Source organism: Lissotriton helveticus, chromosome 5_1 (assembly GCF_964261635.1).
Source record: "Lissotriton helveticus chromosome 5_1, aLisHel1.1, whole genome shotgun sequence".
NCBI classification, from domain to species: Eukaryota; Metazoa; Chordata; class Amphibia; order Caudata; family Salamandridae; genus Lissotriton; species Lissotriton helveticus.
Window position 1 is genome coordinate 1,371,500,000 of NC_136065.1, and position 25,460 is coordinate 1,371,525,459.

Sequence of the window (25,460 nt, forward strand, 5' to 3'; positions counted from 1 at the left end):
CTTCTATATAAAAAAAACAAAGATACACTTCTTCGAGGAGCACGACCCTTGACTTTCTCCAGTGACTGTATGCTTTCAACCTAGGTTTGTGCTGTACAAATACCAATGTACAGAATACAAATACGTACATATGTGAGTTTAGAGCTTTATGGCAACAACATTGTTATTTCTGATACTGATACCAGCAAAATGGTTTTGGGTGATAGGGCAGTGAGATGATGTAACTAACATGGCTGCTAATTAGTAGTAGTCATTATAGTCTCTAAAACTAGCTATGAGCTGCCCAATTGTGATTGTCAGAATACTGAGTTTTTAATCTTGCACTACCATAATACCATAGAAGAAATATTGATGACCAGTATATTGAGAGGTAAATATTTATAGCTAAGTGTAGATTTATTTCTAACTTCACATATATGTACCCTGAACATGTGAGTACATTAAGTACACATATGTGGAGTTATTTAGCTTTAAATATAGTATACCATATTTAATAATATATACTTATCTGGTTAATATTTAGGGCACTGATCATTTTAATATGCTATTATAGTACCACAATATTAAAGCCTCGGTATTCTGCTAGCCTCGGTATTCTGCTAGCTTACCCCTGTGGTACTAATATCGCCCTTGTTACCCCTCTTCTCGGTATTTTAAGGAAGGTAAGGAGAGTGAAAGTATGTAAATATGACTTTAGACGTCTTGCTTACTTTCTGTAGTAGCATGTGTTACACCTAACCCTACTTAAAGTGTGTCCTTTAAAGGCTAAAAGCCCTCAACGACCCATCTGGTGGTATGCTTCATTAATAGGGCCAAATGCGGAGTCAATCAGAGTGAGCTACAACCCTCATTCAAGGGGAACACTTTCAAACCCTACATGTGTGTTTTTAGCGGAGTCTCTAAGAAGCCAGAGTGGATGTGGAAATACTAAACTAAAACTGCTTACTGGTAAACAGTCTCCTTTATTTGTGTCTCTAGTGTGTAGGATTAAAACTATAATGCAGGGAAATATTTCAACCCTGTGTGATTGACAATTTTCAACCCTGCTATAATAGCTATACCAGCATGGCTAATAGCTTTCTTCAGGACCAAAGCCCTCTCTGTGTTTATAGTCGCATTCTCTCTTTAAATGAAACATTAGTTGCAATTGTATTGATGTAGATAAACTTAGTAATCACTTGTGTATCTTTTTAGCAGTGCCCTGGTTCTGTATTATGTATTCATTATAAAGCACATTTAGCCTTAAAGCAAACGAATAACAATGTACATAGTGTCTACATTTGAGAACATTGGCGTGTATTCTGAAATAATGGGTGTTGAATGTATTCCTCTATTATAGTTCTATATGTTTATGCTTATTATCTAGTGGATCTGGTACATGTAAACTGTTTTCTTGTTTTCTCTTCCAGAAGGAATGAACTGTATGAACAAGAATCATGGCTGCTCCCACATCTGCCGTGAGACTCCGAAGGGCATCGCCTGTGAGTGCAGACCTGGCTTTGAGCTCACCAAGAACCAGCGAGATTGCAAACGTGAGCGCAAGCCTCCTGACTCAACTTTTTGACCTTTTCGAGAACCACAGTAAAGAGAGCAGGATAAATGGGAGGTGGGGATGGGGAGCTAGACCCACTGGGCAGTAGTTATCTTGTTAGGTAAAGTGAATACAGGCAAATGTTCATCTATCCTAGTTAGCTGTTTGTTAAACTTCAGGTAAACCTGATGGTCAACAACAGGTGAGCTTGGTGGCAAAGTGGTCTAATCGTCTGAATCAAACAAGCTCAAGGGATTGTGTTGTTTTCCACAGACGCAAGCCCTGTGACACAACCCACTGGATGTCTGTAATATAACTCATGATTTAGACTGTGATGCCCTAGTCATATAGTTAATTTCTGATGGATACTTCTAACCACACATCTACAATCTTTAGAATACTCCCAGGCTCCTGCCTAGAGAATTCTTCCAGAAATGCTCCTACATGCCAGTAGGTGGTGCTGTGTTGTGTTGCTCAGAGGTGACTCCTTACCGACCATGTGGACTGACATTAGTTCCTTCATTCTGCACCCGTCAGCATGGTTCTGATGGATACATCTACCTGTGGGTTCCTCCTCTTTTGATTTTACCCCTGCCCCAGTATTCCACTGAAACTTTTTCATAGCTCTCCGAAAGACATCACGGGAGCCATAAAAAGACCTGCGCCGTCAACGCGTAACAGTTTTTCTGGGACTCTCCATTGCTTGTAGGTTTACATTGTTACAGTTACAATCTGTAGTTGTAGCAGTATGATGGTTACACAAAAGAAGTCAGGGTTCAAACCCTGTAGGGAATGTGGGGTTCATATGTCCATCACGGACCCCCACGTAGATTGCCGTTGGTGCCTGTCGTTAGATTACGATTTCGAGGGATGCTAGTATTGTCGAAGGATGAATCCGAAGGCGCTTAAGGAAAGGGAGGCGAAGCTATTTATGGCTCAGGTGCGGAAGTAGAAGAGAGGCTGCAGGAGATTCAAGTCAAAGTTTACGACTCCGCACACCTCAAGGTCATCGAAAAAGCACAAAAAGAAGCAACGTAATGGGTCCCGTGCCGATCGTCAAAAGACAAGTCTTCGAGGTCGGCTTCTCCGGTCCAGCAACATCATGGAAAATATGACATCTCACCTTCTCCCTCTCCTTCTCCACAGGGGACTCTGGTCCTTTCTCCAGGGCCGAGAGATTCGCCGGCGCCCAGGGAAGCATCGCCTGCACCTCCGGCTTCACCTGCTCTGGCTCTGGTGTCCCCGGCGTTGCTGCCACAACCTGCCTCACAGCCTTGGTCGGATCCATACCAGGTGCTTCAGATCCATACCCACCTTTTCTGGTGGGTATGGATCTTTGGCAATTTTTGGCATGTTTACCAAAGCAGCTAACCTATCTGGCGCACCGGCTGGCTCGTGGGTCCGCTCTCCTATAATTTGAGCATCACCCAACATTATGCCCAGGCGCCATTTGTGCCCTCATGCCGATGACTTCATCATGGCATCTCCCGGCGCCAAGATTCTCGACACTGATCCTGCAAGTTTCTCTGGCGCTGTCTGGTTTTGGGCCAACGCCATCCTGGCTTTGTGCGGTGCCGCTGGCTATACTGAGGGATCTCCTTCGACGCTGGCACCGATGTCACTGGCGCTGCCAATGTAGATTCCAAAGATGCGCTCTAGGAGGGAGGCTCAGAGGCTGCTGGAAGAAGAGGAGTTCCAGGAGAAAGCTGAGGAGGGGGAAATCCTTCATTCTGTGGATTACTTCGAGGATATTCAGGAGGCCAGTGGTTTGGACCCTCCCCCGGAGTCAGAACTTTCTTCCCCTGAGTCGCTGCCTTCTCATGCTGTGGCTCCATATCACACTGTTATAAGGAAGGCTGCTGACCCTTTGGCACTGCAGTTGCCCACAGCAGAGGTCAGGTCTAACATTCTGACTGAGTTTTAAACACTCTCCTTCTTCGGTGGTAGAGCCTTTGCTCCCATTCAATGAGGCTCTGGCAGAGCCGATTTTGGAAGTGTGGCAGACGCCTATGTCTGTCCCAGCAGTATCCAGGTCTGTGGCAAGATGCTATAAAGTGGCTGCTGGGAATCTGGCCTTTTTAACCTCTCACCCTTCACCGGAAAGCTTGGTGGTTCAGGCTCCATGTTCGTCCAAACAGTCAGCAGGATCCTGCCCCTCCACCCTGGGGGATAGGGATTCCAAAAAGCTGGAGCAGACAGCAAAAAAAGTGTTCTCTTCGGCAAGCATGGCTTTAAAATCTACAAATGCCACATGCTTGTTAGGAAGATATATCCACGCTTTGATGGACTCAGGCAAAGAGGTGGCTCCTAAGCTGCCAGAGGATGTTCGTGGTCACTTCCTGGAAGTGTTGACTGATACACAGGCTGCAGCCCATCTGGTGATTCAAGTTGGGTCTGGATACTGTGGACAAAGTCGCCAGGGTGATGGGCTCTTTGGTGGCTACCAAGAGGTACGCCTGGTTAAGAGGTACAGGGTTTTCCCCGGATGTGCACGCCACTCTGGATCTTCGTTTTGATGGTTCCAGGCTCTTTGGGATAAAGGCGGATACTGCTCTGAAATGTTTCAAGGATAGCAGGGTTACTGCCAGAACCTTAGGCCTGCAGTCCCAGCCTAGGGAATATGGTTAGAGAAGATTTTGTGGATTTGGGAAGGCGGCTTCATTTTGAGGGCGTCAGCAGCAGCAGCAGAACCCCCTGTACAAGTCGTACAGAGGGAAGGGAAGAGACCGTCTGCAAGGGGCTTCCTGGCAGCAGTCGTCCTCCTCCTCTCCTGTTCCCCCCACTGGAACCACAGGGAACCAGCTCTAGATCCCCCATTTTGGAGCATGTTGATCCCATAGGAGGCCGGGTGTCCCATTTTCTACAAAATTGGAAATCTGTTACATCAGATCTTTGGGTTTTACATCTTGTAGGAAATGGGTACGCCCTTCCTTTCCAGGAGTTTCAACCTCCTTAACCTCTTCGCCAGGGCTGGTGTTCGAAGGACTATCTTTTGCTCCTGCAGCAGGCGGTCCTGTCCTTGTTACAGAAATGTGCGATAGAGGTGGTTCCGGAGCAGGAAAGGCATCAGAGTTGTTACTCCTGATATTTCCTGATCCCCCAAAAGGACGGGCGGTTGAGACCAATCCTGGACCTCAGGGTCTTGAATTTTTACCTCAAGCAGGAGAAGTTCAAGACACTGACCCTAACTCATGGTCTTCTGGCACTACAGCCGGAAGACTGGATGGTGTCGATCGATTTGCAGGATGCATATTTCCACATTCCCATCCTGAAGTCGCATCAGAATTATCTCCATTTTTTATGGTGGGATCTCAACACTACCAGTTTGCGGTCCTTCCTTTTGGCCTTACTTCCGCACCTCGGGTCTTCACAAAGACCCAAGGTGGTTGCAGCTCATCTCAGAAGGTCAGGGATTCCATTATTCCCCTATCTGAATGACTGGCTATTCAAAGCGAAGTCGCCAGAGTTGGTGCTGCATTATCTGCAAATAACGGCTCAGCTGTTTTTCGAATAGTTTTTTCTTTATAAATGTACCCAACTCTCACCTGGTGCCCTCTCAGCGCAATCAGTTCATAGGGGCAGTGCTGGACACTACTGTGAATTGTGCCTTCCCGCCTCCTCTGAGGGTTCTAGACATCCAGGCTATGATTCCATTGTTTCAAGAGGGAGTGGCTGTCCCAGTCCTGAAGGTGTTACGCCAGCTTGTCCTGTTAGCTTCCTGCATACTGTTGGTCAACCATGCACGCTGGCATATGAAGGCACTCCAGTAGTGCTTCCGCAAGCAGTGGCTTCAACACAACAGAGATCTCAGGGAGATGGTGAGAATCTCCAGAGACACTACAGCGGATCTGTTATGATGGAGTGTTTTAGGCAACCTGTCTCAAGGGAAGCCATTTCAACCTCCTTCTTTGGTGGACACAGTGATAACAGATGCCTCCACTTTGGGGTGGGGTGCTCCTCTGGGGGATCTGGAGATTAAGGGCCTTTGGTCGCCAGAGGAAAGATTGTTTCATATCAATCTTCTAGAATTGCGGGTAATACGTTTGGCTCTCAAGGCCTTTCTTCCCTCCCTTTGTGGTCAGTCAGTTCTGGTTCTGACTGACAACACTATAGTGATGTGGTACATCAACAAACAGGGAGGAGTATGGTTGTATCATCTCTGCAGAGAATCTCTGCAACTCTGGTCCTGGGCTCAGGACCATCGGATTTACGTGATTGTAAATCATCTGGCCAGTGTGCTAAATGTGCATGCAGACAGTCTCAGTCGGCAATACTTGGCCAATCACGAGTGACATCTACATCTGGAGGTGGTCCACCACATTTTCAGAATTTGGGTGTTTCCTCAGTTGTACCTGTTTGCCACTCACAAGAATGCGCATTGCCTGTCGTTCTGCAGTCTTCGGTATCCTTTGCGGGGATCGTTTGGGGACGTGTTTCAACTAGATTGGAGGCTTCAACTTCATTACATGTTTCCTCCGATACCGTTGATTCCTTGGGTTCTGAGGAAGATTCGCCAAGACCGGGCCCAAGTCATATTGTTCGCCCCGGATTGGCCAAGAATGGTGTGGTACAAGACCTTCTTCATCTCTCTTCGCACCCTCCGCTCCGTCTCTCTCTCAGGGCAGGCCTTCTCCCGCAGTCGCAGGGGCAGGTTCTACACCCCCACCTCCAGAGCTGCACCTTCATGCCTGGAGATTGAATGGGGCAACCTGAGTTCCTTATCTCTCCCACCGGATATGGTGGATGTTATGTTATCGGCCAAATGACATTCCACCAAATCTGTTTATTCCTGTAGATGCGCCTGTAGATGTTAAGTGGTGTGGAGAGAGTTTGATTGATCCCTTGAAGGCCCATTTATCTGATGTTCTTAGTTTTTCACTTTCCTTGGCCCAGCCCGGGTTGTGCTGTGGCAACTGTTAAGGTTACTTGTCGACTTTATCAGCCTTCCTTTGTTTGCCAGACCAGCCTTCGTTGTTTAAGTCTCCCATAGTTATGAGGTTCGTTAAGGGCCTCACTAATAGATTTTGTCCCACTTCCTTTATTATGCCTCAGTGAGACTTAAATCTGGTTCTTACTTTCCTGATGGGTTCTCCTTTCGAGTCTCTTCATAGTTGTCCGTTGAGGCTTCTTACATTCAAAACTGGTTTTCTGATTGCTATTACCGCTGCCAGGAGGGTAAGTGAGCTTTAGGCTCTTAGTTCTAAGCCTCCTTTTACAGCCATCCATGCAGATAAGATGGTTCTTAGGACCAGAGCTGCTTTCCTGCCTAAGGTGGTTACACCTTTTCATCTAGGGCAGTCTATCACCTTGCCTTCCTTCTATCCTCCCCCTCACCCTTCCAAGGAGAAGGAGAGACTTCAGCGCCTGGACCCTAGAAGGGCGGTCAGCTCCTACCTGGACAGAACCAAGGACTTGAGGTTGGACGATCAGCTCCTCGTTGGTTATGTGGGAAGAATGAAGGTCAAAGCTGTCCACAAGAGAAAGCTTTCCAGGTTGATCATCTTGTGCATCAAGATCTGCAACGCCTTGGCCAAGAGGTAGCCGCCTGAAGTATTTTAGCTCATTCTACTAGGCTACGTCTTCATCTTCAGCTTTGGCTAGAGGTGCCCCTGTGATTGACATCTGAAATGCAGCAACTTGGGCCTCCCTCCACACTTTCGCAAATCATTATTGCTTGGATTTGGAGGTGAGGAGGAACAGCCATTTTGCACATTTTGTGCTGCAGGATTTTTAAGTTTGCCACTCACAAGAATGCGCATTGCCTGTCGTTCTGCAGTCTTCGGTATCCGTTGCGGGGATCGTTTGGGGACGTGTTTCAACTAGATTGGAGGTTTCAACTTCTTTACATGTTTCCTTCGATACCCTTGATTCCTTGGGTTCTGAGGAAGATTCGCCAAGACCGGGCCCAAGTCATATTGTTCGCCTCGAATTGGCCAAAAATGGTGTGGTACAAGTCCTTCTTCATCTCTCTTCGCACCCTCCTCTGCAGGGACAGCTTGGGGATTCAATTCAAGAGTTGAGGAATCCAAAGACAGATGTATCCATCAGAAGAACAAGTTACTTACCTTTGGTAACCCTTTTTCTGGTGGATACAGCATCTGCCTGAGGATTCCTCACTGATCCACCCTCCTCCCTGTTGTCTACGAAAAGATTTGTGGCCATGACATTCTCGTATTTCATTGTCTTTTGCATTTTTATGATGCTTGTCACTAGGAACTGTCTTGGCTGTAGTTTTTCCTGTTTTCTCTCTTCTTTCATTCATATACTGTATATGTGTGTATATATTATATACTGTGTATACTTTCGATATGTTGTTGGTTCACCTGTTTGCCTCGCAGGCATTGAAAAAAGGGTGGAACTGACGTCAGCACGCTAATGAGGTATTCTTATGGCTGCAGTGATATCATACGGAGTTACGTGCGGAGCTGTGCTATTGTGGCATCCTCTTCGACATGGGAGAGCTAGGAAAACGTTTCCATGGAATGCTGGCGCAGTGGTAAATTCCAAAGGTGAGGAATCCACAGGCAGATGCTGTATCCACAAGAAAAAGCGTTACTGAAGGTAAGTAGCGTGTTCATCTGGAGCTCTGCTCTCAACTTTGTTGTTCATCCTACGTATTTATTATTCTTGTATCATAGTATGCTATGGAATATATCCCCACCAAAAATGACAGGTTTCGACACGTGCTGGAATGGCAAGAAGCAGATGTTGGTCAAAAATCCACACAATATGTGTCTATGGTACCTGGGCTGCTGTCATGACTAACATTTGTGCGACAAGTGTTCCCTAATGCACCAAAAGGCATTTCATGAACAGGAGGGTAAGCTTTATGTTGCCAAACTTAAGAGGATGTTGCAATCAAAGCACAAATTATGTCCCAAGTTGCAGGGCTTCTCGAGATCTTGGTCACAAGAGCATTAGAGTGAAAAGTCAAATTCCCAGTCAAATTATTTTGGTAGGCCTGAGTCCAAAATGTGCAAAAAAGAAAATCAGGACTTAACCTCATTCTGCCATTCAAAGTCTGGTGAGAAGGCCCCAGGGTATCAAGCGATCACTGTTAACTCTAGATGTCACCAAATCTAACCCAGTCCCTCAACTGGTTCTGGCTCGCCCAAGTTTCAGAAGCCACCACTAACCCATCAGAATATAGCGGCCTCCAAAGAAGCTATGCTACTAATATTTTAAGCTCTTTCGGATCCCTCTGGTGAGCTCTCAAGCTCCAGAGAGCCACATGGATCACCAGTCACACTTCTGCCGGATGCTCTCCCTGGATGCTGATTGACCCCACAGGTATCATGTCCATACTGGCACTGGTTGAGACCACCACACCAGCCCCAAAGTCCACAATGGGTTCTTGCGTACTGACACAGACTCCGTAGCACTGGTCCCAGATCCAGGGCCAAGACCAGTCTCTGACCTACTGACATTGAACCGCTCCATGCTTATATCGTGTAGGAGATTGCAAAGACAGAGCCAGTTATTCGGCAACCAGGTTCAAATCCTCGGCCTCTGCTTTAACCGAAGTATTAAATGCCTGATGCTCTTTTTGGTTCTAATTCTGATGCTACTCAGAACATAGCTAATATTCCTCATCATAAGGATAATGTCAAGGAGGCTGATAATCCCCTTCACCCCCCCATTACAATGATGACGATTTATATTTGTACCTACAAAATGCCAGTGAGGTAATCTGGTCCTGTGAGACAGAAGTATACTTACCCCGGGGCCACCAAGGGAAGGAAGTGCCACTTTTGTAGTAGACATACAGAGGGCAGCAGAAGTCATACACTTGCAATTGCATACTATTGAAAAAACTAGGTGAATTAACTAACTGAAATTCTCCAACCTATGACACATTTCTCCTAACCACTCTTGTTATTCAAGAAATCCCTGACAGACACTTTGATGGTGACATGGGCTAAGCCATGTTCAAACCATACGGTTAGTCGACCTGTGACTACATGCATAGACCGTCCCACAGCAACCTGGATTTCTGTACTAAATACTCTACTCCTGAAAGCCTGCTTGACAATCCAAATTATTTTTCAACCAGTGGAGTAGCCGGGGGAGGGGGTAGAACATCTAGTTACGCCACTGTTTTCGACTGTCCCATAGACGTTCTCTGTGGGTTACAGAAGAGTTGGAACACTTTGCGATGCCGCCCTTCTGCCTTTCCTCAGGCCCTCAGGTGTTAATGAAAGTGATGGTGGTGGTCATAGCTTATCTTAGGTTGGGGGAGCATGTATGCCTGTACCTTGACCACCAGCTGCTCAAAGCTGGCTTGAGCAGTTAGTTGCAGACCATCTTTGGATGATGTCCAAACAACTGGCATGCTTGAGGTTTACTATCATTGAGCTCAAGTACTACCCGAGCCCCACACAGAGGATTCCTTTCATTGGAGCTATCTTGGACATGGTGGCACCCGAAACCATTCCACCGCTGCTGGAAATCTAGGACATTTAGGATATGATCCCTATTTTTTGGACTCAATCTTGGATCTTTGTGAGGCTTTATGGACTCCTTAACCCTGTACATTGTTCTGCCTGAAAACCAGATGGCATATGTGGGACCTGCAATTAAAACTCAGGTTGCAGTGGGACCAGCATCAGGGCTGTGTTTGCGACTTTGTACCGATCTCACAGAAGATGGCTTAGGACTTTCTTTGGTAGCAGATAAACGATGACATTACCTGTGGCAGGCCAATTTCCCTTCCCCATCCAGACTTCACAGTTGCCACAGATGTGTCATTGCTGGGATGGAGGGTTACCTGGGATGAGGTGAAGATCAGATGCCTCTAGTTTCTGCATAGAGTAACCTGCACTTCAGCCTTTTGGGGCTTTGGGTCACCCATCTAGCCGTGAAGGCCTTCCTCCTATCCATCAAGGGGAGGCTGGTGCAGGTTCTCATGGGAAACACGACCGCCATGTGATAGTCCAACAAGCAAGCAGTAGAGGGGTCCTTGCTCATGTCCCAGGAGGACCTACATCTGTGGATGTGATTTGACCAGCAGAGCATCTTTCTGGTATCCAACTGTCTGGCTGGGTCTCTGAATGCTGATGCAGATGTGCTGAGCAGATGTCGGCTCGTGGATCACAAATGGCGTCTCACCCAGAGGTAGTAAGGGGTGTCTTTGATAGTAGGGTGCCTTGGTCAGATCTTTTTGTCACCAGTGAGAATGCACAATATCTGATAGAGACTTCTAGCTGCAGATTCCTTACCTTTGAATTTCCCAGGAGTCTCGCTAGAGGGTGTAGACTGTAAGGGCCGCATGGAGCTTCATCGCTCGCTCCCACAAGGCCTTGGGAGCCGTGGCCTGGCAGTCGGAGCACGAATTTGAGTTGTGGTTGTGCTTGAGACACCAAAGACAGACGAGGTAGGGATCGGTGACTGACATCATGCAGTGGCAGGCACTGTATGGCTTGAAACCTGTCTTCCTCGAAGACATCCCTCACACACGAGGGGAATTTTTTTTCCGAACTCAACAAAAGTCGTGAAAAAACCTGCCAAAAAGTGGCAGAGAGGTAGCTCTTCCCAGATCGGTGCTTAAAGAAAAGAACTGACGTCTGCACGCCTGGGTGGTGCCTATATTGGCACTGCAACATCATAACAGACGCTAACGATGCCTACGACGTCACCCGGTGCCGAACAGGCATGTGATGGCGTGGAAGGGGAAAGACTGAGGAAATTGACGTCAGCGTGCAGAGGTGGCACCTATATGCAACTCTGCTTCATCACATTTGGGGCGGTACGGAGGTACAGCAGAGCCACACCCAGCTACTTACCATTGATTGGGAACATTGCTGGAAAGTGTCCCCAGATCTAGTCTGGTCCCTTGGAGTATTCTAATGGTGAAGAATCTGGGATTACATATACACCAGACCCTGATGAACCTCATGTCACCTCTGCGTAACCTTCCAGGGCATGGCAATATACACCACAGGAGGTCTAGAATACAGTGTGATAAACGTAATGTATCTTCTCAATGGTTTGTAATATACAGCTTGAGATCTGCATCTAAGGCGTATGGCAAGGGATTCCTCTCTTCAGGTCTGCCAGATTTTGTGGCCATTTCAGATAATTCTGAGAAAGGGACTCACTTTGTTAATTTTTGGCACCAGTAGACCTGCTTCACAAGTGACACTCCATCAATTCAGGACTTCTTGACACTCCACCAATTCTAGAGTGTTCATACATAGATGCCTCTTACTCTTACTAAGTTTGTGCTGTCTCACAATATATTGTGGTTCATGTATGTAGATTTTGGTGCAATACCTCCAGGAAGGCTTAGATATACCTTGTAAAGTCTGGAATACATTTTACTATATTTCATTCGATGTAAGATGAGTAGAGAGTTGAAATTTGATTTTGTAACATCTTTTTGGAAACGTTCCCTGATTACAACTGCTGGTCTGATGTCAGAAGATGTACTTAAAGAGATCCAGATCAGTGTTTGGAGGTGCTAAAGCAACTGGGTTTGTTTGAGTGATTGTGTCCTACATAGGGTTGGGGAGGTGAGGAGTTAATAATCTTTGTTATAGTGTAATTATTTTACCAGTACAATTCAGCTAGCAACGAGAAAACATACCTCGTGACAGTATCATTTAGTTGGCAGCTCCTTTATATTTTTGACCTGGTTGTACTGTGCGCAGTTCAGTGAATATCATCAGGAAGAGGAGGGGATGTTCCCTGAATAAGAGTGGAATGGGATTACCCTCCAGCGGTTTGATTGGCAAAAAATGAGATCCATGGGGATTGAGCTTTCATTACCTCTGATCTTGTGCCAGGTCTCTGTCAGCTCTGCCAAGGAGTTTTAGCTCTTTAGCAGCGAAGATGTAAAATGCTTGTAAACTGAGTTCTTCATCTAGAGCTTTCTGTTTGACTGCATAAAAGGAATATGCTGGTGGCTGCCAAAATTATACATGAACATTCTGAGAATGTAAGAAATGCCTGACAGATGGAACGGTTCTGTCATGAGTTGTATACACAGGGATGTTTAACTGATGGTGCCTTTATATCTGTGTTATTATATCAATATTGCGTGTGTGTGAGCGTGTGTGTGTCTAAGGAAAACTTTTCAACAATAGTTTAGCTTACAGCACTTTTTAAAAAAAAGATTGAGTGCAAATTGGATAAAAAAAATCTAAATGATACACATATAGTTTTTGCTGTGTTTGTTCTAGGGATTAGTACTTGTTGCTATTTATGGAGAATCCCAGACACAAATAATTTGTTCTATCTGGTATTGCACCCACATTGCGCTCTGTTTTTCTGCCAGCAGATGCCCAGTGGTAAGTCAGGGCACATAATGTGACTTAACCCATTAAGAGCTCAACTTTCAACAGAATCAAATGTAAAAATGAATACAAAATAGCTTGCATCCATTTTTACACCTTGAGCTGACCTAGAAATTAAACCTAATGTCCCAAATTAAAAAAACGACATCAGTAAAAGTGTATTTTAGAAAAATCACATTATATAGTACAATTCACAATCCTTAACTCACCCCAAATATTACACGCTGCTGTGCCAAGAGTTGGTGATTATTTAGAGCTAGTGATTGGATTATTCTTCACCACTTTTGATGCACACATCTGATCTAATTAGAGTCTAGGTGCATGTCAGAATCGCTGAATTTTTATGCTGGCAGTTTTCAGCACGGTCCTTATTAGTATGTCCTGTGGCGAAGCTTATGTAAAAAATATGCTCTGCCCATGAATAAAAAAACACGTTTTAAACTATTAACGATTGTGTTCACAAAACGTGATATGTTCTAACATATCTCCTGAAATCTGTTCGAAATTTACTGCGCATTGAGCTAAACAACTGCTAACGGTTTAGGCATTTTTTTATTTCCCGTGGCAAGTGCAGTGGATATCGGTTTCCACCTTTGACATGGATGGCAGTCTCCTTGGGGTCAGTGTAGCTGAATGTCTTGTTGCAGTGCATGGGGTAGTTTTCTGTGATGAAAACCCGTAGCACTATTTCACTGTTGTTTTTGGTATCAAGTGTTGAGCTTCTAAAGCTAGCAAGTTTACAAGTTTAAAAAGAGAAATGTTAAGGATGAATTGTGTATCCTATGAAGTCTGGGTAGGAGATATGCTATCCAGGTCTTGATCGGTTTTCCACCGTCTTTTACTTCTGTCACTGTAGCGTTGTGTAGACTCGAGCCCTCAACAATGTGGAAACCGCTTGTAAATATCATGCACGCAGTTTTTGAGCTGTCAGCTTTCACACACGAACCAGTGTTGTCCAAAACTTTGGATGCTAAATAGGGCATCCTTCAGAATGAACTATTTTCTTATTTTCTTTTCCATACGATCTGTTAAATATGTTACGATACTTCCTTAAAGAGTCGAGTACCGTGGCTCATATTTACTAGAAGTCACGGAATGCTGGGGTGCATGAAAAAGTTGTCCTGCCTAGCATATATTTTTTTAACATGGACTCTGCCATATTTACTAGGTGTGCGCATCGGGATAAAGGCACTCATAGTGCAACATATCGTAGCGAACTCGTTATGTGAAACACAGTATATTTGCAAGGCTCAAAGCATCGTTGTGAGACACAATGTGTCCCTTATGTCACGCTACATGTTGAAAATTGATGGATCTCATGAATCATTTTGGCATTGTTCCATGGTACAAGATGGCTAGCCAGGGAGATGCTACCAGTCAGGAGGTCACCAAGCAACAAGGGTGAGGGTTGGGGGGGGGGGGTACTCCAGAGACTACATGAAAGCGAAAGCTTAATTGTACGCAGAAAGAGAATAAGATTTTGATTTCTTAGCTCACAAAACCAGTAAAACATAAATTGTGTCACCTCAAAACTCCCAGTAGCAAAATAAACTGCTTTGTGAACAGCACGTGTTGACAAAGTCAGAGCTTTACCACCAATACGCAGGGATGTTCAAGAGTGCAAAAACATAGAGCACGACTGCAAGCGCAGGACTAAAGAAAAGCTGCAAAACCAGAGGGCTGCAATGGCAACTGAAGGAGGTCTGGGTATTCAGGCGGAGTTGACTCCCATGGAGGAGCAGCTGGAAATAGTCATCTGCCCTTAGAAGCTAGCAGAATTGAGAGCACAAACCCTGAGGGCTCAATTATATCCCAGGTCAGCTATGTAAGCAATTAAAACTTGTATGTTTTATACACTTTTTTTACATTTTATATCACAGTTAAATGTGTATATTTTTGAGAATCCTATTAGATTCTGTTTGGTGGAAAATTTAGCATGCTAGGATTACTGGCACTCAACTGTTTTTGTTTTCCTTTGATATACTGGGCCTGATCTTCTATTGTTCTCTAAACAGCAATAGGTTTTAAGATTTATATAATTTACTAATCTTGGTAGTTCATTTTTGTGTTTGATCAATTTCGGGACACATTTATCAAGTCTTTGTGCTGATGTAAAATAATAAGAAGTGACACTAATTAGCACAAAGTCATGATAAATTATTTTCTTTCTATTGTAAAACTGTGTATGTGCTGGAAAGTTTTATAAAAGGGACAAATCTAGATGTTTAGTAGACGTGGACTGTACTAGTTGATGTAGGGTGTTGGGGGCTCCATCTGAAAATTGGGTAAGGAGACCCTGCAGTCACTTTTCAATCAGTAATATGTAAATACCTCAAGGGGAGTCCCAGAGGCTCCTCCCATATACTCAGTTAGTGTAAGAAGGATGTATGACATTACAACGCATGCTTTTACCACGCATGCCTTTACAACGCGGTATTTACAACGCATGCCTTTACAACGCATAGCGCTTTGGGGTGCTGGATAGTGAATAGTTTAATTTACTATTCCAACTCCAGTCCCCGTGGATAGTAGGGAAGTTGTTGGATAGTAAATTAAATCTATTCCCTATCCTAGAGCGCCCCCCAGCACAATGCGTTGTAATGGTTTGCGTTGTAAAAGTTGCGTCGTAAAGGCACTGCGTGGTAAAAGTTGCGTTGTAAAGGATGTTTCCCGTGTAAGAAATATGCCGCCTCTTTAAAGATCCCCCCATTTTCTTAACCCCTTGCTTTCAGTTGGTTTTGTACCAAAGTTTCATCTGTGACCGAAAATAATGGGGGGTGATAGTGAAGTGGTAGCTTACTTTGCAGGCGATTTGCTCCCAAGCTTATTTGTGCAGGAAACAATGGCTGGTCCCTTCGTGACTTTAGATGATGGGATGCCCATAAAAGAGGATGGAGGGATAGGGGCCATACAATTCACTTCTATAGCCAAGTGAGGAACGAAAGGTATCTGATGATACCAGTAAATTGCATAGTGCATTTGAGCGCAGTGATAATAATAAAGCTGCATATACAGTGCCTCAAACCCTCCCTAATGAAACAGTAATGTAAAAGTATTCCATTTGACCTGGGTTTGGTTGCCCGCCAATGCTAATCTTATTAATTGCGATTGCAGCACAGCAAAGAAGCCCTTAGTGAGAGGGATTGGGATGTTCAGAAACAGGTACAGAAGTTTCAGCAACAAGACCATATTCATCTGGGCTATGCGGCCCGCCAACAATAGTGGACGTGTGATACAGTATGTGATCTGATCTGTAGTGTCCCCATAACAGTGGATCCATATGCCTAAGTACTTGAGAACCTGAGGGCACCACCGTAGAGGAGAATCTGGGATAAACAGGGGAGTGTTGGATGTAAGTCAGAAAAGCTGACATTTTCCACAGTTAATAGTTACTCCTGAGAAATTACCAAATGAGATGAACTCCATCTGTATCTCGTTTAAACTGATATACGCATCTCATAAATAAAGAGTGATGTGATAAGCATAAAGTGAGATGAGGAGATGTCAACTTGAGTACTGAAGGGTGTAGCCTCTGTAGTGTTATCTAAGCTGGGATGCCAGTTTCTCCATGGCTAAGGCAAACAAAATCAGTGACAATAAGCACCCCTGTGTGGTGTCTCTCAAAATTTCAAAGGAATTTGACACTGTCCCATTATTGCATAGCCTTGGTCCAGGGTGGGTGTATAGCAACCTGATCCAGGCCAGAAACTTTATTGCAAAATCCATTCGCAGCTCATTGCTATGTAGGTAGTTCTATTCCAGCGAGTCAAATGCGTTTGTGGTGTCTAAAAAAACAGCCACAGCATTTAGGTTAGGATCGATATCCTGCAGTACAGCAAATAGTCTCCTTAAATTATGTGAAGTTGAACATCCGGGGATGAAGCCAGACTCATCTGGTTGATCCAAGTGCGTCATCAGGAGGGACAGCCAATTTGCCAGTATTTTTATATCACAATTATGTAGGGTAAATGGCCTGTACAAGTTACACTGTTACGGTTTCCTAGTTTTGTGGAGAGTTATAAGCAAGGCTTCACACATGGATGAGGTGAGTTGCCCCATCTGGCATGCTTCATTAAACACTGCGATAAGTGTAGGGGCCCTTACACCATCATACATTTTATAAATTCTACCAGGAGCCCGTCGGATCCTGGGTACTTCCCAGACAGTAATTGATTGTATGCATCGAATATCTCCTCTGTGGTGGATTCCTGGTCAAAAAGGTATGATGGGCCTCACCTAGTCATCCAGGCGTGACAACCTCAAGATATGAGTCCACCCCTACCGGTGACTTATGCTGGGATCTATACAGGTAATAGTAGTAAAAGGAGAATGTCTGTAGTATGTGTGTGGCGTTGTTATGCATGCAGCCCTGTGCATCCTGAATGCCGAGAATGTCATTGGCAGCCCAGGATCACCTAACCATAGCAACTTAAGTTTTCCCTAGCCACTCTCCCTCCCCATAGGCCACCTCTGCATATTTTCTGGGAATCGACATTCTCTGGCGGCTATGTCATTAAATTCTGTCAACTTTGCTCTGATCTGGTCGGCTATGGACAGGTCAAATCCCAACACTTGTTGTTCCCCCTGAGTTTTCAACTCTTTCTCCAGCCTTGAAAGCCGAGCACGAAGGAAGCGAAGCACCCCCATCTGCTTGTGGCTATAGAGATACATCTAACAGTATCTTTAAATGCTTCCCAGACTATGTCAGTGGAGTCAACCAAGCCTTCATTACGATTGAAAAAGTCAATGATTTCCTGTTGGAGTTCATCTGTGAAGAAGCAGTCAAGAAGGGCGGTCGGGGATCAACTGCCAGATGAGACCCAGGGGGTCCTGGTGGTGAAGTAAGTTCCAGCAGGACTGGTGAATTGTCTGTAAATGTAAGCACCAGTTGGTTGACCCAACTCACCAAGGCTCCCTTACCCCTGGACGCCAGCCAAAAATCCAACCTCGACCATCCGCCGGGTACACCTAAATAGTATGTACCGTCCCTAGTCTGGGGGTGGCGCGTCCACCAGATATCAATAAGGTCATTTTCTCTGATGATGTCTCACCAGTACAGTGAAGTCCCCCTTGGTAGCTAAATGAAGTGTGGGATCTGTCCAACTGCCAGTAGAGGGTGCAATTGAAGTCTCCCCCCACAGGAACAATTGAACCCCATAGATTATCGTAGTAATTGGGGTTGTCTGTAGTAGGCCCATAACAGTTGACATGGGTATGTTACAAGAGTGCCCCGGACAATAACACATCTACTCAGGTCATTTATATGGGAGCCAAGGGGACATAATGGCACCCCACACCTCATGAGCAAGGTCACCCTCTTTGTGCACGAGGAGTATAAGGAGAAAATCAGACAGTCTGCCCTCTGTGCTGCGAAAGATGAGGAAGAAGATGGGGCCAAGTGTGTTTCCTGTAGCAGTGCACTACTGGGTTTATGTCTGTCCTGATATTTAAGATTTTTTTACACTTGCGAGGATTGTTCAACCTGCCCACATTCAATGTTATGTAGAAGTAGGAGGTATGCATTTGGCTAGTACCTCACCAGGCTGCAGCAATATGGTATATATATTCAGCAGGTAGAAGGTACAAGTTTATCCTGTTCCTGCACATCCACTGACCAATGCTATGCTGTCAACAAGCAATACAGTGTTTTCTCAGCCCCTTAAACCCCTCCCTCCACCCACATTGGTAGCCCAATCCAGTCAGAAATGTATGTCCCTTCTAGTGCCAAGAGAGTTTATTTTGGTTTCTATGGGGGTTAGACTACTTTGCATGGTTAGTAATAAGGTCATTAGGCTCTGTAGGAGCCCCCGCAGCAGTCATCCTTAGTCTTCCCCACCTGCTCCGCAGTGGCCTCACATATGTTTCTTTTGGGTTTGAACTGGAGTGTGGATTGTCTGCCATCTGACTTGCCCATGGCTCACCTAAATCAACCATGGCAAGTGGATGGGTAGGAGAGCCTTCTTCCTGGGTTTCAAGCTCCATCTGTCACTGCTGTAAAAGGCACCACTGGGCATCGTCTTGGGGTTTAATTAGGTCAGGAGGTTAAAAAAAACAAAAATACAAGAGTGATAAGCAGGAGGCTATATGTGCATCACAGATGTCTGGCCTAACCTTCACCAACTAATCTTGTGGAGGGGCACGAGCAGGACTGCTCCATCCATGTGACTCGCTAGGGTCAAGGTCAACATCAGCATCAGGGGGTCTAAGGGCATGCCGCCCAGATCTCAGGGTGTCAAACCTACTTGTGAGGACACCAACACTCACCCTCACCGCAGGAGATCCACAGTTAGTTCATATAGGACACATTGGAGAGGCCAATCACATTTACCACCGCCTAGGGGGCCCAGCATCAATTTCGAGCCTAAAATAGGCTGAAAATCCCCTGCATGCCCCACCTTCAGAATGTTCCCCTCGTCCCACCGGCGCGAAACAACTTTCTGGCGTCACACACTCGAAGTCCCAGCAGCACCCTGTCAGAAGGGCGGACCCCAATATGGCAGCCCGCAGTATTCTATGGAGTGCTTCAAACTGCCTCAGATCTTCGTGGGTATAACAAGTTGGTTACTCACCGCTATGGCAGGGGCTCCACTCCATCGCCTCCAGCTTGAGCGATCAGCTGACTCAACCCCCCTATTTGCCAGCGAGGATCAGGCCACACGGGCAACAATTCCACCAGGTCAAAAGTTGAAATCACCGTAAACATTGCAGTTTAGTGTGGCCAGGCTCTCCAGGCGTGCTTTGATACTCGGGTCAATGTAGGTAACCGATTGTGTGCTAGTAAAGAAGGATTATGTAGGATTGCTGCATCCGGCCGCGTGAGCCTCACAGGGGTGTGGCCATCTTGCACACTGGCTGTCATGTGGTCACATTTCGGCTGAGTAGGAACACCACTATTTTACATGTTCATGTTTTCAAGCTGCCTCCTTTTCTTAAATATGCTGATATTTGACACACATTTGCTTGCATGCCTGTGCAGGATAGTATTTTCTGAAATGGCTTTGCTTACATTTCCCCTTCCTAGGCACATTATCAAATAGCTTGAACATTCTGTACAAGGGCTAAGTCACTGCGCAAAAATATTGTTGGTTGTTATTGTTGTTCTGTGACTGAGCTGTTATATAAGAATCAATAATAGCAGCCTGACTGAGACTTCGGCATTGCAACATGGGTGATGTTTATTATATAAACAACATCACTCCTCTTGTTTAGTTAGAGGAGCATTTCGCTGGCACTGTGAGGTCACTCCATGCCGGAAATCCAGCCCAGTTGATTCCTGTTTATGCGAGGGATGCTGCCCAGTTCTCCACCAAGACAGGCCCCCTCTGACACTTATCCACAGGTAACGAGGGGGTTAGATTACTCTACAAGGATTCTGGCAGATTCACCAGTCCTTGGCACACTAGGATAGATAGCACTAGGTAGGAGTACAATATATTACAGTACTTATATGCAAGCATATACTCTCTGTAACAGCAAAATGAAAACATTTTTTATCTTCTTTACCATTCTCATAATGCTAATCATGTTAGTCTGTTTCCTTCTGTTGATTATTGCAGCACACATGTTTTACTCAAGAATCAAAATGCTTAACTAAATATTGAAATACCATGTTGTGTATTTCTTGTGCATCTCTTTGGGTATGCATGAGTAACCTAACAAAAAGGTTCTAGATCGGTTACCATGATTTCCTTGGAGAGTAAGGGTTTTCATGTTCTGGGATGGCATATTCCACCTGTTACCTTGCAGGGTTAGGGGTACAGATAGTGCAGTATGAGCTAGCAGTACTAAGGCCAACATATCCTGATGATGTGTGTAGAATCCGTCTTGCACGGTTTTGATATGTATGTTGTCCAACAAACACACAGATTTTACTGAGAAAGTATAGGCCTACGACAAGTGCACCCCCAATTAATATATACATTTAATAGTATTATTATGTAGGTCCAGACAGTGCTTCTAATGTACTCAACACTTAGGATAAACACGTGAAGTCATTAGAGTCAATCCTTTTCCACTTGATTGAAGATTCTCTCTATAGTATTTATCATGGATGATTTGGACAACTCTCCACCAATCCCTGTGATGGAAGACAATGTTGAATTGTCTCTGATACAACATGAAGCCACTTATGCCCAACAGAAAGGACCACATTGTGTCCTGTGGATGGCTTCCACCAATAACAGAAAAAGTGTTTTTGAGGAAGTCAAGAATGGATTGGAGATTCTCTCAGACTCTCTGGAATGTGTCTGGAGGTGTCTAAGACCAAATAAAAAATTGGCAGGGAGCATTTAAGACACTCATTCCTGGTAACATGGCATTGGGGAGTCACTTGTTGACATTGCCGAAGCCCAGTATCAAGGACCAGACATAAAATCTCAACTTAACAACACTGAGAAACATTGGGAAAACAGCAATATGACAATTATTAAAGTTTCAAAATGAAGTAGAGAAACAAATTGACTCTTTGCCTACCTTTATGGGTGTCCTAAATTAGAACATTGTCTCGTTAAAGTAGTTCAATAGACCCTTACCAGGGATATAATTGCAGCCTTCACTAGGCTCACTAATGTCTTCGCGGGCATGCAAGCTACATCCTCAGCTTCTGGTGTTTCCTCAACACAGGCACCTACAACTGTGTCTGCTTCTTCAAAAAACATTAGGGATCATGAGCATGCACCAGTGCATGGGGATGAGGATTTTAATATTGTACGTCTCAATGTCCAAAGGTAGACATCAGTGTGGTTGTTCTGTTCTACTTACACCTTCTTTATATGTTTGTAATTTCTTCATTCTTTTTTAAGCCCAAGCAGTTCTCTTTTAATGTTTAACCTATTGACTTTGACAATTTCTTTTTTTCATACAAAAAACCCTTCTTATCCATGGGAGCTTTATTTTTGTTTATTTTATGTTATGTTTATTTTTTATTATTGTTTATCAAAAAAGGATATAATTAAGATTATATATTTTTTTTTTATTGCCTACTCTTCACATCATTTTATTTTTTGTTTATTCAAAAACTAAGAAAAATCCATCTTTTATCGACCAATTGTTTTTTTAATTAAAAAGTAAAAGTTGTATTACTGTCTTTTTTTCTATTATTTGTGAAATAGTGAAATAATATGTAACTATACAAATACACACATGTATGATAAGGTATCAAAAATCTACTCTGTCACTACAGCTGCTCCGTTCTTTCACAGTCATGCTCCAAAATGTAGCGTTTTCCCAACAGAAGCAGCAAAACAATTTCATTTCAGCAGCCTCAAATTAACAGACATAGTGAACACTACAGCCAGAGCAAATAACGACACAGTGTGAATACTCAGGTACACCTGATTCAGAACATCATGTGCGCACGTGGATTTACAGGAATCATATTTACATAGACCTTGTCCCATAAGCATAGTGGATAATGGAATCTTTGTACAAAAATATTATTCCTAAGTATATACCAATAGGGATGACAAAATGCCAGTGTTGTTTGGTTGTTTGTACTGGAGAGAAGAGAGCAAAAGGTGCACAAAATGTTTTTGCGCTAAGCAGATTGGATCCCTTCTTGGGTCTAGTGGTAGCCAATTCCTTTTACTAAAATTATACATATCATATACTTATAGGGACTTTCAGCTATCCCTCTTCTTCTATAGGTTTGTTGTTGTGTCATTCACATTTTTTCTGCCCACTACGGCATACAGCACGAGTCTACTTAAGCCGCTGTCTAACTTCATTGTGAGTGATGGGATTCTGCTCTTTCACAAGGTGCAAATTTGCTCAAAAAGTAGTTCCCTCCAGTACCATGAACTACTATGGAAGTACAGTAATGTGTGCTTTTTTAAACTAAACATCTTTTACTTCTAGGCAATTTTTTATTTATTTGTGAGGGCCTGCCAGCTCTTAATAATAATGTTTTTCAAAACCAATGACAAAAGAAAATAAAAAGTGCCAAAAGAAAATCCTGGCAACCAATACTAGTGTTATTGGCTTTGACAAGGCTTGACGAAAAAATATCATGTCAAGTCTCTAGTGGGGGACTGGCTGGGTAAGAACAGTTGTTCTCTTGTTACAATCGTAGCTACAGGCCGCTGCTCTCATTTTAGTTAATGGCAGTATTCAGACCAAAAAGCCAGCATCTCACATGCTGGAACATTACAACTTCTGTTTAACTCTGTTGAGTTTAGGGATTCCTCGTTCTGAGTCTTTGGACAGATATTTTGAGAAATGGAATGGGTATGACAAGTTAGTGGGGGTTTGCGGGAAAGATCATTGAAGTTTTTAAAATGTCAGTTGGCGTCTGAAATAAATACAAATTTAATAAATTCATGAACAAAAAACTAATGAGAGGGTGAGATCTCACCTCCTTGAGAGGGGCCCCTCTTTTAGAATGTGCAGTGCATGCGTGTGAATATCTCTCAGAGGGACTGTATGTGTATTTGTGCAGGCAGCTAATATTTAGAAACAGACTTCAAAGTGTAGGGAGGCCCGCTCCCTAATTTACAGTAGGTGTTAGTGCCGGCTCTTTTTCCATATAACATTCATTGAATTTTAAAATGTTTTCCCGTGAGATGATGAACGTTTGCGTAAGGATGTTTGTAGCTGTAAGCTGAGTGAAGGAGACTGCATTCTTTATGAAAGGGAGAGTGTGGTGGTCGGCACAGAGGATCCTGAGACAGCTACAAGTTCAGCTGTAACGGTAAGTTTTATTATCAACAGGAGCCACCACAAACGCGTCGTTCCAGTGCCCAACTGACTTATCAACTGACACTGAACGAGCGAATAATAGCCTAGGAACATTCGGAATCGTAACATTCTAACATTTTATCTACATTAATGCTATATTCAGTCCAAAGCCCGTGCCTGAATATCAACTTAATTTCTCCCTTTCTCAAAAAAACAAAAACACAACCAAAAAAGGAGAAAAAATATATAAACAAAAAACAAAACGATAAAATTGAAAGCATATATCTACAGTTGAAATCACTGTTGAAAATTGCACAATAATGCAACCTTACAAAACAAACACATGAAACTACAAAAGTAGACAGTTCTAATCATAAACACAAGGGGAGCTGCCTGGCAATATTACTCCTGCTGAGAATGCAGTTGGCATTTGATTCAGCGGCAGAGTTCGGTGCAGGGACATGGTCTGGGACCTGATCAATCTTACTATCACTGCAAAGTTTACTTTAGGCCACTTTGAATAAAGATCCATCACAAGCAGTGCATAGCATAAATGTCTTGGCAAACAGTTTAATGGGCTAACCAAATCAATGCCAATTGTCTCCCAAGCCTTAGATGGACCCCCAATTGGTTGCATAGGAGGCTTTCTGACAACCAAACACTTTTCAGCACTAGAACATAAGACAAATTGGACAACCTCTTTATCCATGGATGGCCACCATAAAGCCTGTTGAATCCTACGCTTGATGTAATTCTTTCTTAAATGTCCTTCATGGCCAAATTTTAATGAACCTAAGTCTGAATCTTTTCCACTTTCAATAGTAAGTTCGTCATGAATCTTCCAAACAGAATGACACAGAATCTCAAAAGATTTTTCTGTTGGCTAACCGGTTCTTTCACATAGGACATAACCAGTTTCAGCACTGCATTATGACTCAATTCTGACCTCCATTCATCCTCAGACTCAGCACACATCTCTTCCAAATCCATCGCAGCAATCAGATATTGTTTTCTTTATTAGACTTTTATATAGCGCAAAATAGACCCGAACATATCAGGTATCAGAGCGCTTTACATGAGCACCAGTGTTGTTACAGATAAACACATTCATTTTTGATAGGCTCAGGGACATTAACCCCTTCAGTGCGGCGCACGATCAGCGGACGTCGCGTGCACTACCTCGGTAGTGCTGCGCACGTCCGCTGAACGTTCCGTCCCCGCCCGCGCAATAGAACGTTCCGCACCAGCGCCGAACGTTCGGCGCATCGGAGGGGTTAAGTGATTTGCCCAGAATTACAGGATGTTGAGCGTCGTTGCCAAGACTTGATCTCGGTTCCCCAGCTTTGAGGTCTACCGCTCTAGCCGTAAGGCTACATTCTCTTCCTCACCTTTGATGTATTCTATGTTGAATTGAAATTGTAATTGTTTTGCAGTGAACCTTGAAATTTTAGACTTCTGCTACTATATTTTTTCAACTATCAAAATCGCCATTAGTGGTTTATGATCAGTTACAATAGAAAACTTTGTTCCTCAAAGATATGCTTTGAACGTTTGTATTGCCCACCAACATGTCAAAAGTTCTTTCTTTATTGTTGAATAGTGTGTCTCTTCCTCCCTCTCAAAGTTTTGAAACTTCACCATCAACCTGTGTCTGAACTAGGGGTATGCGGAATTTGCGTAGTCGTGCTACGCAAAGCTCTGCGAAACAGTAAACAATTTTTGCGAGCACGCAGAGTTCCACAACATGCTGAAATGCTTGTTCCACCCGTTCGTGATGCTTTTATCCTGTTCGCGAACGATGTTTGCGTGCTCGTGGGGAATATCTCGCGAACACGCATCTTGAAGTGCAAACAAACAAAAAATTCCACGAAGTCGCGGTTCGCAGAATTTTTGGCAATTCCGCATTCTCCGCGGAATGCGAAATTACCCAAATTCCGCAAGCGGAACGGAATTTACCGCCC

The 25,460-nt window shown here is 44.1% G+C and overlaps 1 protein-coding gene across 4 annotated transcripts in view; it reads left to right on the top strand.

Annotated features, from left to right (window-relative positions):
* SCUBE3 (signal peptide, CUB domain and EGF like domain containing 3) overlaps positions 1 to 25,460 on the top strand; it is a 1,212,393-nt gene that overhangs the window by 657,844 nt on the left and 529,089 nt on the right. For all 4 annotated transcript variants that reach the window (XM_078644301.1, XM_078644304.1, XM_078644302.1 and 1 more), the window contains exon 5: positions 1,410 to 1,532. In XM_078644301.1, coding sequence (XP_078500427.1) covers positions 1,410 to 1,532 — 123 coding nt within the window. The remainder of the gene's footprint in view (positions 1 to 1,409; positions 1,533 to 25,460) is intronic.